At 41.4% G+C, this 16,196-nt stretch overlaps 1 protein-coding gene across 4 annotated transcripts; it reads left to right on the top strand.

Annotated features, from left to right (window-relative positions):
• The first annotated feature begins 570 nt into the window (after window positions 1–570).
• On the top strand, window positions 571–14,026 carry SIAH1 (siah E3 ubiquitin protein ligase 1). 4 transcript variants are annotated; one of them, XM_070760270.1, is made up of 2 exons: window positions 571–1,064; window positions 12,545–14,026. In XM_070760270.1, the coding sequence occupies exon 2, from the start codon at window positions 12,547–12,549 to the stop codon at window positions 13,393–13,395; it is 849 nt and encodes a 282-aa protein (XP_070616371.1). In that variant the 5' UTR covers window positions 571–1,064; window positions 12,545–12,546; the 3' UTR covers window positions 13,396–14,026. The 4 variants fall into 4 exon arrangements, with proteins under 4 accessions (XP_070616371.1, XP_070616369.1, XP_070616370.1 ...); XM_070760268.1 differs by lacking the exon at window positions 571–1,064 and adding an exon at window positions 1,667–1,690 and having other exon boundaries at window positions 12,545–13,491; XM_070760269.1 differs by lacking the exon at window positions 571–1,064 and adding an exon at window positions 2,781–2,803 and having other exon boundaries at window positions 12,545–13,491.
• Window positions 14,027–16,196: the final 2,170 nt, after the last annotated feature.

Below are 16,196 nucleotides of genomic sequence, written 5' to 3' on the forward strand. Positions count from 1 at the left end.
ATTGCAACCGGTCATAAATGTGAGTCAGTTGTTGAGCATTGAGTTATAAAATATAACTCTCTACATGGGGCTACCTCTGAAGAGCGTTCGGAAACACACAGACACACACACACATATATATATATACTGTATATGTAACATATTTTGCTGATAAGGAAAAGAGGGATTAATATAGATCTATTTCAAGCTATTTTGCTCTCATCAGCTTACACACGGACCCTTACACACACACACACACACACACACACACACACACACACACACATATATATTGCTATGCATACACACACACATATACTTATACTGTATATGTAACATATTTTTGCTGATAATGAAATATATAAATACATATACAGACACACACACACACATATATTGGTGAATGTTTTTTCACCTCCTTCTCCCCCCCCCCCCTTTGCTTGATCTGTATCCTCCTGCTGGGTTGGCAGCGTAAACCACCAATAAACCAAGATTTCTTCACAAGGGCGAATTCCGACCTAACCAAGACTCCTCCCTTTCTTCCTCCAGCCAGCCGGGTCCGAGCGCGCCTGCGCGTCAGGTGAAAGGAGGAAAGGGGGGGGGGGAGAAAGCGGCGGGGACGGCAGCCTCGGGAAAGAGCAAGTGCCCGCGAGGCAGGTGCGCGCGCAGCCGCCGGAGAGCTTTACCTCGCGCGCCCCCTCCCGCCTCAGTCGCGCTTCGGATAGAGAAAAAAAAAGAGAGAGAAAGATCGCCTGGGTCGGTCGGTCGCCTATTTTTTTTGTTTTTCGTCTTTTCCTTTTCTTCCTCCGACCGGTTCGTCGGTTGGTTGGCCGCGCCCGCGCGCACGAGTCTTGTCCCCCCCCCCCACCTTCGCTTGAGGAGCCACGCAGCGCCCCGCCGGCCGGCCCGGCCCGCCTCTCTTGTCTCCCTCCCTCCCTCTTTTTTTGTTTGTGTGTTTGCTGCCTCCCTCGCGCGCCTCCTTTTCTCCTCCTCCTGTTCGTCGCCTTCAACGAACGCCCGCTCGATCCTCGCGGACACTCCGGGTGGGAGCCAGGCCGAGGCTCAGCCCAGCCCAGCGCCCACAGGTGAGGAGGGAAACCTTGGCCCACCGCGCCGCTTTCCACTAGACCGGGCCTGGTCAGGCCTGGATTGCGGCGTTCCCCTCACGCCGTGGCCTAGCGACGCGGTCGGGCCTTTTCTGAGGGAGAAAAAAATTCTGAGGGGAAAAAAAAACGCCAACCGGGCCTGGCGAAACGGAGGGGCCAACCGGGCCGCTGCCCAGGCGTTTCTCTTTCGGCGGAGGGGCTTTTGCCTTCAGGGGAAGCCGGACCGGGCGGGAGGAGGAGGGCCCAGGCCCGCCGAACAAAAGGAGCCGCTCCGGTGGCGGGGGTGGGGCGGGGAAAGAAGGCGGCTGAGGCGAGGAGGCTGACGAGGCCCAGACACGGGCTTCTCTCGCACGCGCAGCAACGGACGGGGAGGGGGGGAAGGAATCCGACCCATCGATCAGAATAGAGCTGAAAGGGGCCTTGGAGGTCTTCTAGTCCAGCCTCCTGCTCAAGGAGAAGAACCCCCTCTCCCTATACGGTGCCCTGAGCTTCCCACATACGCACATACACGGAAAAGCTGTTTTATAGTTAACCGGCAACTTGGTTTTTGTTGGCTTTTGCAACAGGCCGGTCTTTTTGTGAGGCGGAGAAGCGGAAGCTGAAGTGTGAGTCTGGGCATATAGGCACCTTTCTTTCTTTCTTTCTTTCTTTCTTTCTTTCTTTCTTTCTTTCTTTCTTTCTTTCTTTCTTTCTTTCTTTCTTTCTTTCTTACTTTCTGTCTTTTTCTATCTATCTCTGCCTGTCTGTCTATCCATCCATCTGATCTCCAGAAGAGAAGGGGTTGGACTAGAAGACCTCCAAGGACCCTCCCAAATCTAATTCCAGTAAATTATGTATCTTTACTATCTATACAGTCTATCTATCTAATCTAACTATCTGCCTGCCTGCCTCTCTCTCTCTCTCTGCCAGGCTGTTTGTATATCTATCGTCTGTCTATTCCTCTATCTTTCTATTCATCTACCTATCAATCCATCAACCTGCCTTACCTGCCTCTCTTTCTGCCGTCCTGTATATCATCTATCTATCTATCTATCTATCTATCTATCATCTATCTATCTATCTATCTATCTATCTATCTATCTATCTATCTTTATCTCTCTCTCTCTTTGTCTATCCATCCATTATCTATCAATCTATCACTCTCCACCCACCCACCCATCCATCCATTGTCTAACTCTATCTATTCATCTCTCTCTCCACCCATTCATCTATCAGCCAGCCTGCCTGACTTCCTCTCTTTCTGTATATTATATTATCTGCCGGCCTGTATATTATATTATCTATCTATCATCAAACTTCTATGTATATCTATCTACCAACTTACCTACCTCCATTCATCCTGTCTTCACTCATCCATTCATTATCTCTCTGATTTGTCCACTCTCCCTTTCTTTTAGTATAGTAGCCTTGTGACTGAGAAGAACTAAGATGCCCTTTTCCCACTTTCTTTTCTCTTTCTTTTCTTTGGGAGGCTTTCATCCTTATCCTAAAGAAATGAAATCAGGAATGAGGAGGGTGAGGGTTGATAAACTTTTCTCCTCCCATTCCTGACTTTAGAAAATCCGCATCTTCAATCCAGGGGTTTCCTCTCTGGATAATGCATGCAGAGAGAGAGGAAAAGGGCTGTGGGAAGCTTCAATACTTCTCTTTTTCTGGATCCATTAAAAAAAACAACAGCTGCCACTTGCTGGTTGGCAGTTCTGCATTTTGACTTCAAGGTAAATCCCATTGGATGGTTTTGCTTGGGTGGAGTGAGGTTCAGAAACTCAGTTTGACTGGGTAGACTGATTATTTTGAATTAAATCCCACTGGGTTCAGTAGAGTTTTCTCCCAGGTAAGTGTACCTGGGACTGTAGCTCTGATTATAAGCTTTGGGAGATCTTTCCAAGCTGTCCTCATCCCTAATTGTCCTACCAGAGATCTCCTTTCTCTCTTTCCAACTGTCTCTGTTCTTGCATGATGCCATGCCTACCTACTACACATTGCTGTATGTTTTTTGATGTACATGAACAAGTGTATCTTGTTTATCTTTGTAGAGAAGGAATAATTCAGGGCTAACATTGCATTGGAAAAAATTTGGCAAGTGCCACAGGTATGGAAACTAAAGGTGGTGAAATCTAGAAAATTTCCCATTTCTTCCCCTCTAAAAACAGATTTTTAAATGTCAAAAGAGAGGAACAGGGGACTTGCATGTGTAAAATAGAAGTCCAGCTATCCCTTGGGCTGTGCAAGATACTTGAATAATTTGGATGTTGGCCATCACTTTAAAGTTAGCAGCATCCTTCACTATTGTGGAATCAATGGAATGCATGGGCACATTTTCTATTTTAACTACTGATGAGCAAAGTAACTCTTGTTCAATTCAAAACTTGTGTTTATGCTTTGAAAGATTCAATACATCTTTTTGTTTTATGTTTGTAACTTGTAATCTTTGAATCAAATGAAAATGTTTCTTTTGGAGCAGATTTATGGAGTGATGTTAAATGGTAACAGTAATTGCCTATCTGAGTTTATTGTGTTCTTACTTTCTCACATTTATGTTTTGTCAGTGTATATTAAAGCATTTATATGGATGCTTGTAAAAGTGAGAGTAGCAATGACCTAATGGAGCCAAACTATTTTGACAGATGAAAGATACTGCAGGAATACTGTCATTTTTCGGGATCAGACTTTAAAAACAAGCTACTGAATACATATTGCGTTGAAATTAATTTTTCATTTTTACATTTAAAAATCCTCATCAGTTGCACCACAGACATTAATTATAAACAAAGATAGCTCATTTCTTTTTTAGATACAAGTAGTAACTTATTGAAAGGGGGGGAAAGGCAAGTTCTAACTATGGAATTTGAAGGCAAACCCATTCCTCATTGAGATCGGTTACTAAATTTGCTTTGACATTAATGCACATAGGAGCTTAAGAATTGCAGACCAAATACAAATCACTTTCAGGCTCCTGATAATAGTTTGTATAAAGATAATGAACATCACAGAAAGTTCATTTCAAACTCTTACAGTTTTCCAAGATTTTAGGGAGATAATGCTACACTGAAGCAAAATTAAGTGTACATGACTCTTTTTGTAGTTAATTGAAATACAAACTGCTCCACCACCATCACAACCCAAAAAACCCAGTAGAGGTGGGCACTTAGGTATTAAGTTTGACATTCTGTTGACGTAAAGCATCAGCTTAAGGAAAAGTGTCCCAAAATTGGGATGAATGCTGACCACAAACAATTTGGACTTAAGAAATTGTTACTAGTTCTTCAACCTGAGTCAATACACAACATACAACGTGATATGTTTTATGGTGATCTAGCTGGTATGTGTTGTAACTTGTTGAATTAGTTCTGTTATTACAGTTTGTATGTATTTCCAGTTAATTGCATCCTAAATATCTTTTTAAAGGAGGATTTCAGTAGCATTGAAGTGCATTTATTTATAGTTTACCTGTATAATGAATGTGGCTGAAACATCATCAGTTTTGTTAGTACTGGATGGCAGACCACCAGGAAATATCACTGGAATTGTATGAAAATATATTTCTTATGAACCTGGAAGTCCCTCACAGCTTTTCTATGAGAACCTGGAAGAAAATGTTATTTGGCTTGTGTAATGGATGTATGTGGATGGTGTAATCTCTATCTTTGTTGAGTAGCTAATTGTTAATTCCAAGTTTCTTGTTTAATTTATACATGTGTGTGTATCACTTTACATACTAAAGTGGATTCAATATTTGTAGAGCAATAGGATTCAAGTAACTTCTGTAACATTACTTTTCAGACTTTATCCTTGTAAGTGATGTCCCTTGTTTCAGTTGAACTAGATTTCTGGTGACTTAAATTGGTTTTCTTGATAACAAGGAAGTGACTTGTTTTTTCCTCAGTGCCTTTTCAGATTTAATTTAACCTACAGCGCTGATATTTTCTAAGTACAGTATTCCATTCACACACTAAAAGACAAGTAGTTGTCACATTTTGATAGGTGACACCCGCATGAAATATTCCAACAGAGTATTATTACAGGGCATGTTTCAAAAGGGTATTTCTTTAGGTGAAACCTCAAAAGCCTTGAAAAAGTCTCCATGACCCATCATCACACAAGACTTCCTCAAAACGGGGAATAGAGGCAGGAAATGAGTATGCAGTTTTAGAGCTGGCCTCACATAGAAAAGAATGTAGGTTTGAAAGAGGTGACATTTTTAAGACCCATTACCATGCAGTGACCTTCTTGTTAGGTGGTTCTCTGAAGCCTCCACTGCACATAGTAGTAACTGTTAGAGCCTGAAATGACCTTCCAAACAGAAATATACTTTCAGTCTATCGTCCCGTCCCCTAGTGTTTTAAAGGTTTGGTTTATATCACTTAACCATTTAAAATTGCTTAATTATCTAAATCCATACACTTTTAATACAGATGCTTATACCTTTAGGTTTAAAGCTATAGGAACCCTAGGAATTTGCAGCTGTTTGCTCCATGCGTCATTAGATAAGTCCTGTTGTAACTGCTGCTATTTCTGGCATTCAGTGCATCAGAGGAACAACTTTTTTTTTGAAGGCTGCATACTAAAAGTTAGTGACAGAAGAAACCCAATTTGTTTTGATCTCACAGAGACTGAAGTAAAATTAAATACAGTTACTATTAATTCTGTAATATATTTAATAATTTATTTATGTTACATTAGCATTTAAAAACTTTTGGAGACAGCTGTTTTCATGGGAAATCTCCATAGCCTGTGTAAAATACCTTGTGTTCCATTCTTGGCATTGGCAAGTATGGCAGGCACTCTTCAGTAGCTGTCAGCCTGTGGGCCACATGGAGAGAACTAGTAGTCTTATTAATCATAAAAGGGATTGTTTATTCCAAAATGTCCATGTTACAATTTAGTGAGTTGAGCTTATCTGGAGATAGCTATGCAGTTTTCCTCACTATACAAGAGATTTACCACTGTCTCTTCGAGAATATTGTTTTGTTTTGACACCTGGAATTTCCTAGTGGTCTCCCATCCAAATATTAATCAGTCATGCCTAGCTTCCAAGCCCAGATCAAGTCTTCCTCCTGCTGGACTGTGCATAGGGAGGGAGAAGATAACAGCCTAGCTGCTGGACAAAGAGCCTCATTGGTTTCGAGAAAGTCTGCTGGCCTTGCTGCTCTTTCTGTTCCATGTTAAAGCACTAATTAAGGGAACGGAATAGTCGCTAATGTTTTGTTTTTGTTCAATATTCACTATATGTCTAAAATGTGACAAGGGGCCACTAATTAAACTCACCAGCTGCTTGTTGGAGACAGTCTGGTCCTGGGATGGGGAGGGAGGAGGGCACTATACTCAGCTCCTCTCCTAGCCTGGCTGCGGTTGGGGAAAGGCCCAGGGCTCCTTTTTCCCAGCCTTTCTTTCCCTGCATTAAGCAGGCTCTGCTTTGATGGATGCCTGCATTAGTTGACTGCATGCAGAGTCCAGCTGGTCATGTGAGGCAGATACGCCCGTTGGCTGGCTGGCCAGCCTGCCTCTTCCTTCCCGAGGCCGAAGTGAGACACCGCCTCTATTCCGTGGCTCCCTCCCCGATGTGTACGAAGAGCCGAAGAATAGCAGACTCAGGGTTCCTTCAGCAGCCAGTGGCTTTGCTGCAGAAGGCACTCGGCTGAATTCTGCAGGAGCTGCTGCAGCTATTGGATTTGTGCCGTGGCTAGTTCTGACTCTGGAGATCACCCAATATTACAAAAAGACTCGGCTGGTGGAAGTGACAATGCAGGAGCCATCCTAAGGAGCTTTTCTGATCAAAGTGGATCTAACTGCAGACTGGCTGGATTTGCAACTCCGTGGCTCTCATCTTTGCTTCCTCCCCCCCTTCTTTTCCCCAATTGGTTTATGCTCAGGATTACTTCGGAAACTACTGAAAAAGAAATGTATTTCCACACCCTGGCCATGTTCGGGAAGCTGCCTGCCTTTCATGGATTTGTGCCCCCTTCTGGGTATTGTGTTTGCGCTGTCTGTCTGCAAGCCTAGGAATTTCCAGGAGGGGCCTCTGTTTTGGATTGTTTTTGTTTCTATGGAGAAACGCAATGAGCTGTTTTACTCCTGATGACGGGGAAATCCGCCTTCAGTTTTTTGTATGCTTGGAAAGGAATCCTTGATACATGTCTGCCAGGGAATAAAAGCAACAAAAGAAAAGGTAGCACATTTCTAAGCTGATATTGTTTGGAGTCTCATATTCAAGAGTTGTAGATGTCCGTTGTGTGGCCCTGGCATATCACAGGCATTTGTCTTGTTTGTTTTAAAGAAATGTGAGAAACACCTGTAAGTTTTCAGCAGATGGTAATTTAGTTGAATTGGTCCTTTTAAGTAGCAGAACCACGTACTGTATCACAAATGAAATCTTCACATGCTTTAAATGGGAATGGAATAGTCACTAATGTTTTGCTTTTGTTCAATATTCACTATATGTCTAAAATGTGACAAAGAGGAATCCCTTTGTAATATGTTTGCAATACATTATTAAGTAATTGTGTCAGTTTGGAATTTAGCATGCCATGATATGGTAATCTAAAAGAATAATAATTTGGCAATTTGTATTTGAATTCTTGAGGTCTTTAAAAGTATTTGCCAATTAAAAATCATCATCTTTTATGTGGTTAAAAAATCTTGGAGAAAAGAGTTTGTTCATAGTTGTCTAATTGTATTTGATTTTAATTGTAGTTGTACTTGATTTTTTTCCCCTCTAATACCAAAATAGAGCAGGATCCCCTTTCTAATAGAGCAGAAATCCTACAAATACTGTGCGAAATAGAATTTTGGAATCTCAGCAAGTAGATTATATTCTCACATAATTGCTGACTGTTAAAAAGTAGTGATTTTTAGTATAGTTGGCAAGTAAAGTTTTGATGTGGTCAGAAAACAGATCTACATACATTGTGTAACACTGGAGATCTGTTTTACAGTTGGGCATGATCTGACATGCTCCATGATAATGAGGCAGGATCCCACATTCATCCACACCCTGTCATTTGTATTTTGAGAAAGTATACAAAACACTTAAAAGTTGTGAGTCACTGACTAATTCTCTTGCTGGATAAAGATTAGTTTCAGTTTTCTACTCCCAGCACAGCAGGCTTTTGCATATATTTCCATCTGTTATTGGTACAATTTGTTTTTGAAGATTTAACCATGGGGTGGGGGAAATGGGGAATACTTCCAGCTGTTAATAACTAGTAATTTGTGTGCTAATACTTTAATTGATATAATATTGAATCTGGCCTATAGATAAAGGGGGTAAGGAACAGTAATTGGAATCTCAGATTCTTTTTCTTGCATTACTTCATATAAATATTTTATAGTAATTTATACTTGGAATTATAGTGCTTTGGACACAGAAATGCTTTAAAACCCTTTACAGTAAAGCACGAGACCTACAATAGTGTGTAAACCAATACTTAGCAACTAACATGAACACAATTATAAAGAATTGGAAAATTAGGTTTTAAATAGGTCAAATAAAAATTTAGTACTTTAATAACATGCTCAGATTTTGCAGTTCTAGAAATGAAATATCATTTCAAGCAAGCTAGATATTTCAGTTTGCAAAACATGTTTTTAGTAAAGCCAGTTCAATTTAAATTGAAAGAAAGAGCTAACAGACTGGTTAGGGTGTTGGACTATGACTCAGGATTAGATTCAGGTCCACACTCAGCCAGGAAGACTGTCCTTCACAAGGATGAAAGTGGAGAAAGTTCTAGATGTGGTCTAAAGAAGTTAAATGAATACTGTACATAGAAACTTGTCCTGTCCGGTTAGATGACTGCAGTGGTGATCAGTTCCATCCAAATGGATTAAGGATTTCGTCACATGAGGGTTTTCTCTTGTAGCAAATGAGTGGCAATACAGAAAGCTACTGAGTTATTTTAAGCTCAATAAAACAGCCTGTAAAACATTTATACTAATAGGTTTAATATGAAATACAATTTTACATATATATTGTTCCACAAGGCCATCCAAAGGATCTAATTATAAATTGGCAAATAATCTAGTTAGAAAACTTTTCCAGAGCATGTTCTTGTCAATAATAAAAACTTCATATGAGAATGGGGTCCCTTCCTCAGTTTGCAAGAATCAGTAAATTCTTGATGGATTCTATAACTATGGAATACCCCTATAAATCTCTGGCAGGCCCGGGACAGGGGTTTATCCCCTGTCCTGGTGCTTCTTGACCTCTCAGCGGCTTTCGATACCATCGACCACGGTATCCTTCTGCGCCGGCTGGAGGGGTTGGGAGTGGGAGGCACTGTTCTTCAGTGGTTCTCCTCCTACCTCTCTGGTCGGTTGCAGTCGGTGTTAGTGGGGGGTCAGAGGTCGACTTCAAGGTTAATCCCTTGTGGGGTGCCTCGGGTCGGTCCTCTCCCCCCTGCTATTCAATATCTACATGAAACCACTGGGTGAGATCATCCAGGGGCATGGGGTGAGGTATCAGTATGCTGATGATACCCAGCTGTACATCTCCACCCCATGTCCAGTCAACGAAGCAGTGGAAATGATGTGCCGGTGCCTGGAGGCTGTTAGGATCTGGATGGGTGTCAACAGACTCAGACTCAACCCGGATAAGACGGAGTGGCTGTGGGTTCTGCCTCCCAGGGACAATTCCATCTGTCCGTCTATAACCCGGGGGGGGGGGGGAGAATTATTGACCCCCTCTGAGAGGGTCCACAACTTGGGCATCCTCCTCGATCCACAGCTCACATTAGAGAACCATCTTTCAGCTGTGGCGAGGGGGACGTTCGCCTGGTGCACCAGTTGCGGCCCTATCTGGACTGGGACTCACTGCTCACAGTCACTCATGCCCTCATCACCTCGAGGTTTGACTACTGTAATGCTCTCTACATGGGGCTACCTTTGAAAAGTGTTCGGAAACTTCAGATCGTGCAGAATGCAGCTGCGAGAGCAATCATGGGCTTCCCTAGGTATGCCCATGTTACACCAGCACTCCGCAGCCTGCATTGGTTGCCGATCAGTTTCCGGTCACAATTCAAAGTGTTGGTTATCACCTATAAAGCCCTTCATGGCATCGGATCAGAATATCTCCGGGACCGCCTTCTGCCGCACGAATCCCAGTGACCGGTTAGGTCCCACAGAGTTGGCCTTCTCCGGGTCCTATTGAATAAACAATGTCGTTTGGTGGGACCCAGGGGAAGAGCCTTCTCTGTGGCAGCCCCGACCCTCTGGAACCAACTCCCCCCGGAGATTAGAACTGCCCCTACCCTCCTTGCCTTTTGTAAACTCCTTAAAACCCACCTCTGCCGTCAGGCATGGGGGGATTGAGACATCTCCCCTGGCCTATACAGTTTATGCATGGTATGTTTGTGTGTATGTTTGCTTTTAATAATGGGGTTTTTAGTGTTTTTTAAATTATTAGATTTCTTGTACATTGTTTTATTGTTGCTGTGAGCCGCCCCGAGTCTATGGAGAGGGGCGGCATACAAATCTAATAAATGAATGAATAAACCTAGTGTGGGAATTGTTTCACAGCAAGTGTAAAACTCAAATGATTAATCTCTTGGCGTATGAAATAACTAGGGTTAAGCATTGATAAACTTGATAAAAGTAGTTGGAAGCACTTGCCGTTTGAATAAAGGGTGTGGAAAAGCGATTTCTAAATCACTTTACAGGATTGCATATTATGGAATATGTGGCCTGGTCGAGTATGGCTATGTGTGATGCCCAGCTTATTGGGTGTGGGTGCTTTACACAACAGGGTAACCAAATACATATTTGAACATTCCCTCATTATAACAAGTTTGATTTAAAGGAATGTCTTCTTTCATCATAAACAGTTCTGGAGGAAATTTATTTAGAATTCATAGGCAGAACAGGCCTTTCCTCTCTTTTAACCAAAAGGAGAAATACTATCCCAAGATGTTACATGCTGCCCTTGCCTTTTTAATTACAGCAGCTGAAATATGACAGTACTTTGCTTTAACCATGATTTTTTTTCCAGAGAAATTTGCTGCCAAATAAATTGGGACATTGTTTTAATTTGAATACTTTAACTGCTGAATCCCACCCCATTAATTGGTTTCACCATATAGTACTTTTCTGGGGTTTGCAGATGCTTCTTGGCATGCCCAGGGAGATTGTTACCAGCCTGCTGAGGTTAGCTATATTTAGCTATAGGTATTTAATAGCATTTCAGCCAGGCAAAAACATGTAGCCAGATGGCCAGGGAAAATATTTGATGAAAATGTTCTGATTAGTATGAAAAACAAAATGTAAACTGTCAAGTAGTTGAATACTGATATTTTGGTCCCACGTGTTTAGGGAGAGACTGCTTTTTTTTCCATCTTTTCCTACAAAGTATAACATGCTGAAATATGTTGGCTAAGGGTGCTGCAATTCCTCCTGGGCATAACGCCATTGCTTACCTCCTCGGTGTTTGTCACTAAGATGATGGCAGTTTTTGCACTGCAAGAGGCCTGGCAGAATAGCTAATTATATCACCCAGGGTATCTTGAGGAAATGATCTCAGTGTATAGTGAAGGAGGTTTCTTCAAGAGCACGTATCTACTGAGGAAACCTTTTTATTTTTAACTAGGAGCTAATTTGGAGATGTTGGAAAATCCTGACTGAGCTTGATTAGCCAGCAACGGGCAGTTCCTGTCAGTAGAGAATTTCTCTGTTTGGAATGGTAAAAAAAAGATGCCAGAAAACAAGTGAAATTTTATTACAAACACTGCTGGATTTTATTGAGTTTTGGCAAAAGAGTTTTGGCTATACATTATTGTTGCGGGTCTAGGGTGTGATTTCTATCACAAGTTTAGAACCTCTGGAAGTTTTCTTAATATTCCCAGTTCCGGGAATACCTACAGATCCTGTTTAATCAAGCAAATCATAGCTAACATTTTGCCATACAAAATAATTTTCAGTTACTCATTGATACCTTTAGTTTACCAGTTTGTAAACTTCATAAATATTTGGGCTGGAAGGTAGGCTTGCTTTTTTTTTAAAAAAAAAGAGAGATTAAAGGTGTTCTAAATCAGTTTGGTATTTAAATAAGCACTCTTTTTAAATACTGTTTATTTAATAGCAGTGGTGGAGAAAAAAATGAGGAAAATGTTCCTATAGTGATTCCATTTCAGGTAAAACCTGTTGCTGTTATCAAAACTTCTTAGTGTCTTTTAGAGAACCTTCATAGCAGATTTGACACCTCATTATGGAAGGTAACTATTTTGGAGCTAGTAAGTATGGAACATTTTAGAGGCTGTGCATGTCTAAATATCAGTTGTTCAGAGAGGTATATAACCTTTATTGTTTTGTTTGCCACCATCTGAAAGCCACTGTGAGAAATGATTGCACTGAAGTCTCTATGGATCAGCCCATTGTTGAATTTGATCTTTTCCCTATAAAGAAGTGTGAGATGATTGTTGCTAATTTAAAGGAACTCACTTTGGTGTTTTTTTTCCATTCGTTTCTTACAGAAATGAGTCGTCAGACTGCCACAGCACTTCCGACAGGTACCTCGAAGTGTACACCATCCCAAAGGGTACCTGCCTTGACGGGCACCACCGCGTCCAACAATGACTTGGCCAGCCTTTTCGAGTGCCCTGTCTGTTTTGACTATGTGCTACCACCTATCCTCCAGTGCCAAAGTGGGCACCTCGTCTGTAGCAATTGTCGCCCCAAGCTCACCTGTTGCCCGACTTGCCGAGGACCCTTGGGTTCCATTCGGAATTTGGCTATGGAAAAAGTGGCCAACTCCGTACTGTTTCCTTGCAAATACGCCTCCTCTGGCTGCGAGATAACCTTGCCGCATACCGAGAAAGCTGACCACGAAGAGCTTTGCGAATTCAGGCCTTACTCTTGTCCGTGCCCTGGGGCCTCTTGTAAGTGGCAAGGCTCTCTGGATGCTGTGATGCCACACCTCATGCACCAACATAAATCAATAACAACGCTACAGGGAGAAGATATTGTTTTCCTTGCTACAGACATTAATCTTCCCGGAGCTGTCGACTGGGTTATGATGCAGTCTTGCTTTGGCTTTCACTTCATGTTAGTACTGGAGAAGCAGGAGAAATACGACGGCCACCAGCAGTTCTTTGCAATCGTACAGTTGATAGGCACGCGGAAACAAGCGGAAAATTTTGCATACCGCCTTGAGCTAAACGGCCACAGGCGGCGATTGACTTGGGAAGCAACCCCGCGATCGATCCATGAGGGGATTGCAACAGCCATCATGAATAGTGACTGCTTAGTCTTCGACACCAGCATTGCACAACTGTTTGCAGAGAACGGCAACTTAGGTATTAATGTGACAATTTCAATGTGCTGAACCCCCCAATCTGACATTTTCAGGGCCAGTGGCTAAAATAATAATAATCATCACCTCAATCCAAATCCGCTGCATTCAGTTTCGCAGAAAAGGTGGTAAACATTTGACTGCTAGGAGTGAACAATTGGGAGGGAGAGGCCAGCATCCATGAAGGTAAATTAATGGGAAGACTGTTCAGGTGCAGGTAACAGTTGCATGTAATAACACTAATATATTTAAATGAGTCAGCAGTAAACCACTGAAATATAAATATATAAATATATATATATATAATATAAAAATTATATTATATATATATACTCCCAAAATGGGCGTCCTTTTATATTAAGAATTGATTCTATGAAAAGTGATGTAAAATAGTTCTAAACATCTTTGTAGATTAATTGTACTTTTGGAAAAGGATACTGTTTTGTGTTTTCATTTGTGTTCCTTTTGACTGACAAGCCATGCACAGCGGTTTTGGGTTTGACCGCTGTATCTCCCCTGTTCCTTCCTTTTCTCCCTTGCTTTTTTTCTTCTTCCCAAGTCACTACATAGTATTGCTGCTGTTCTTGTATAAAGTTTCTGTGTATTTGCTAATTTTTATTAACTTCTAGTTTTTCATTAAATAAATGATTTTTCTTTCCTGTGATTCAGGGTTTTTTTTTTCTGTTTCCTTTTTGCTTTTTGGAAGGGGACCTTTTGAAATACTACTTACGGGTGTCATCTTCTAATACACAGCAAAATTGTTTATGACTAAAGGTAGACTTCCATATGGTAATGTTTTTTGGGTGCTGTTTTGCCGCGAAGAATGGTATATAGAACTTGAAGAATATAGACAACATCATTAGACAGATTCCAAAATAGTCATCTTTTAGATTGTAGATATCATTGCATTTTGATTTCAAACTTGATTTTGAATAAGTTATTCCATAATGTTCTTCTAATTTATTTTTAAGTTAGTGGCAAATCCGGGCCCATTTTCAAAAGAATTTGAGATATCTTGAAAGATTTTGAGGTCATTCTTGTATTAATTGGTTGTGCAATACAAGAAAGCATAGTTTACAGCATTTGTAACTATAAGTATAGGCCATTTGTTTAAAGGAGACAGTTAAAACAAGCTGTTTTGGTCTTTTTAAAAATTCTGTCATTAAAAGAATTTCTGGTAAACTGAAATACCTTAAAGTGATGTTGGCTGGTCTCATTTTGTTTTTTGTTTTGATAATGGAATGAAAGCAAACTAAAATGGAAGTATTCCTTACCCCTTAATGCTAGGATCCTGCAGCAGGGTCCTTTTGTGCCAAGGATCCTTCCAGCAGGCTATTCTGTGAATGCTTATCTGCCTAACTTCCTTTGGGCCATTTATAGATGGGAACATCCAGGAGAAATGTGATGCATGATCTCACACACATTTTGTATTCGTTCCTAGAAGCCAGGCATGTTAGCACAAACTGCACCCAGTAACTTGTTTTTAAAGTTATCTAAAATGAAAAAAACAATTCAGATGACTAAAGTCATTCTTTTAACACAAACGAGATTTGAGGCAACAAAAAGGCGAGCGAATGGGGAAAGTGCTGTTCACAGTAGCCCTCAACTTTACAACCACAACTGAGTCTGGAATTTTGTTCATAACTCAGATTGCCATGGGACTGGTCTCAATTTAACAATCCTTTTTATAAGGGTTCCTTAAATGAGCAACTGCGGGCATTAAGCAAAACAAATTGTTGTAAGACCAACTCGTCCAACGGACATTTTTGTGCCAGAAAATAGAAAAATGCAATGCAAACATGGTCCCAAGATGTTGCAGCTCGTTGTAAATGTGAGCCAGTTACTAAGCAAAATACAATCACACGGCCATGGGGGAAAGGGTGCAGCAGCAATTGTAACTTAGAAGACGGATCATTAAATAACTTTTTTCAGGTCTGTCTTAACTTTGAATGATCGTTAAGTGACTAGTTATAAGTCGAGAACTACCAGTACGAGATTTATGTTACTGGATATAGGGATGATTAGCAAGGCATGTAAAGTCTGTATTAAGAATGTCTGGATACACCAGGACATAATATAGTTTTGGAAAGATTTTGTTTGCAGTCATGTCATGCCCTGGCTGCGAGGGATGACACGTGCTCCAGGTACATAATAAACTAGTTGCATAGATTGATAGATATCGGCTTCATGACACTTGACAGTAGTACTAACCAGTTTTGACTTCAAAGGAGACAGCAGCGTTATGTAGGCTTACAATTAAGGCAAGATGCAAGGCGCGCACAAGTGAGGCGTTCTCAAATGATGATTATATCATTCAATTTTGAATATTTCTCCCCTTTTTTATTCACGAAACCGCACAAAGTAGAACAAAGCCGTCGTGCGCATTTTCAGATGCCTGCCGAATGCTCTTCCAAGGGTGCATCTCTAGAGGAGAATTGTCAATCTTTGAGAGAAGTACTGCAGGGTCGGGATGATTTCACAAGCTTATTTAGGTCGTTGTTTGAGTCAGCAATTCTCTCAGGGCGGCAGGGAAAGGGCAGTTGGACACGTGCCCAAAAATTTAGCTTGGGTTTTTTTTTTTTGCATACGATACTTAGGAACGCACCTTGAGTCATACAGTACAGCCAACTGTGCTGGCTATAGCAACTACTTAACAAAACGAGGGAGGGGCACTCGCTCCAGACTTATGGCTGAATTGAAGATGCTGGGCAGCTAGGTGGAGAGGAACACGTTCTCCATCAAAGCGCCACACATTTCCAATACATCAAACTTGCATGAGGTGTCCTTCAGACAGTGGATTCTCCAAAGGATCATTCCCACCCCTCCCATTATGG

The sequence above is a fragment of the Erythrolamprus reginae genome, chromosome 9 (genome assembly GCF_031021105.1).
Source record: "Erythrolamprus reginae isolate rEryReg1 chromosome 9, rEryReg1.hap1, whole genome shotgun sequence".
Taxonomy (NCBI): Eukaryota; Metazoa; Chordata; class Lepidosauria; order Squamata; family Dipsadidae; genus Erythrolamprus; species Erythrolamprus reginae.

Coding starts and splice junctions, on each gene's coding strand:
- SIAH1 (XM_070760267.1), top strand. CDS start 7,164: ATGACGGGGAAATCCGCCTTCAGTTTTTTGTATGCTTGGAAAGGAATC. Junction 7,255..12,544: donor TAAAAGCAACAAAAGAAAAG/GTAGCACATTTC, acceptor CGTTTCTTACAG/AAATGAGTCGTCAGACTGCC.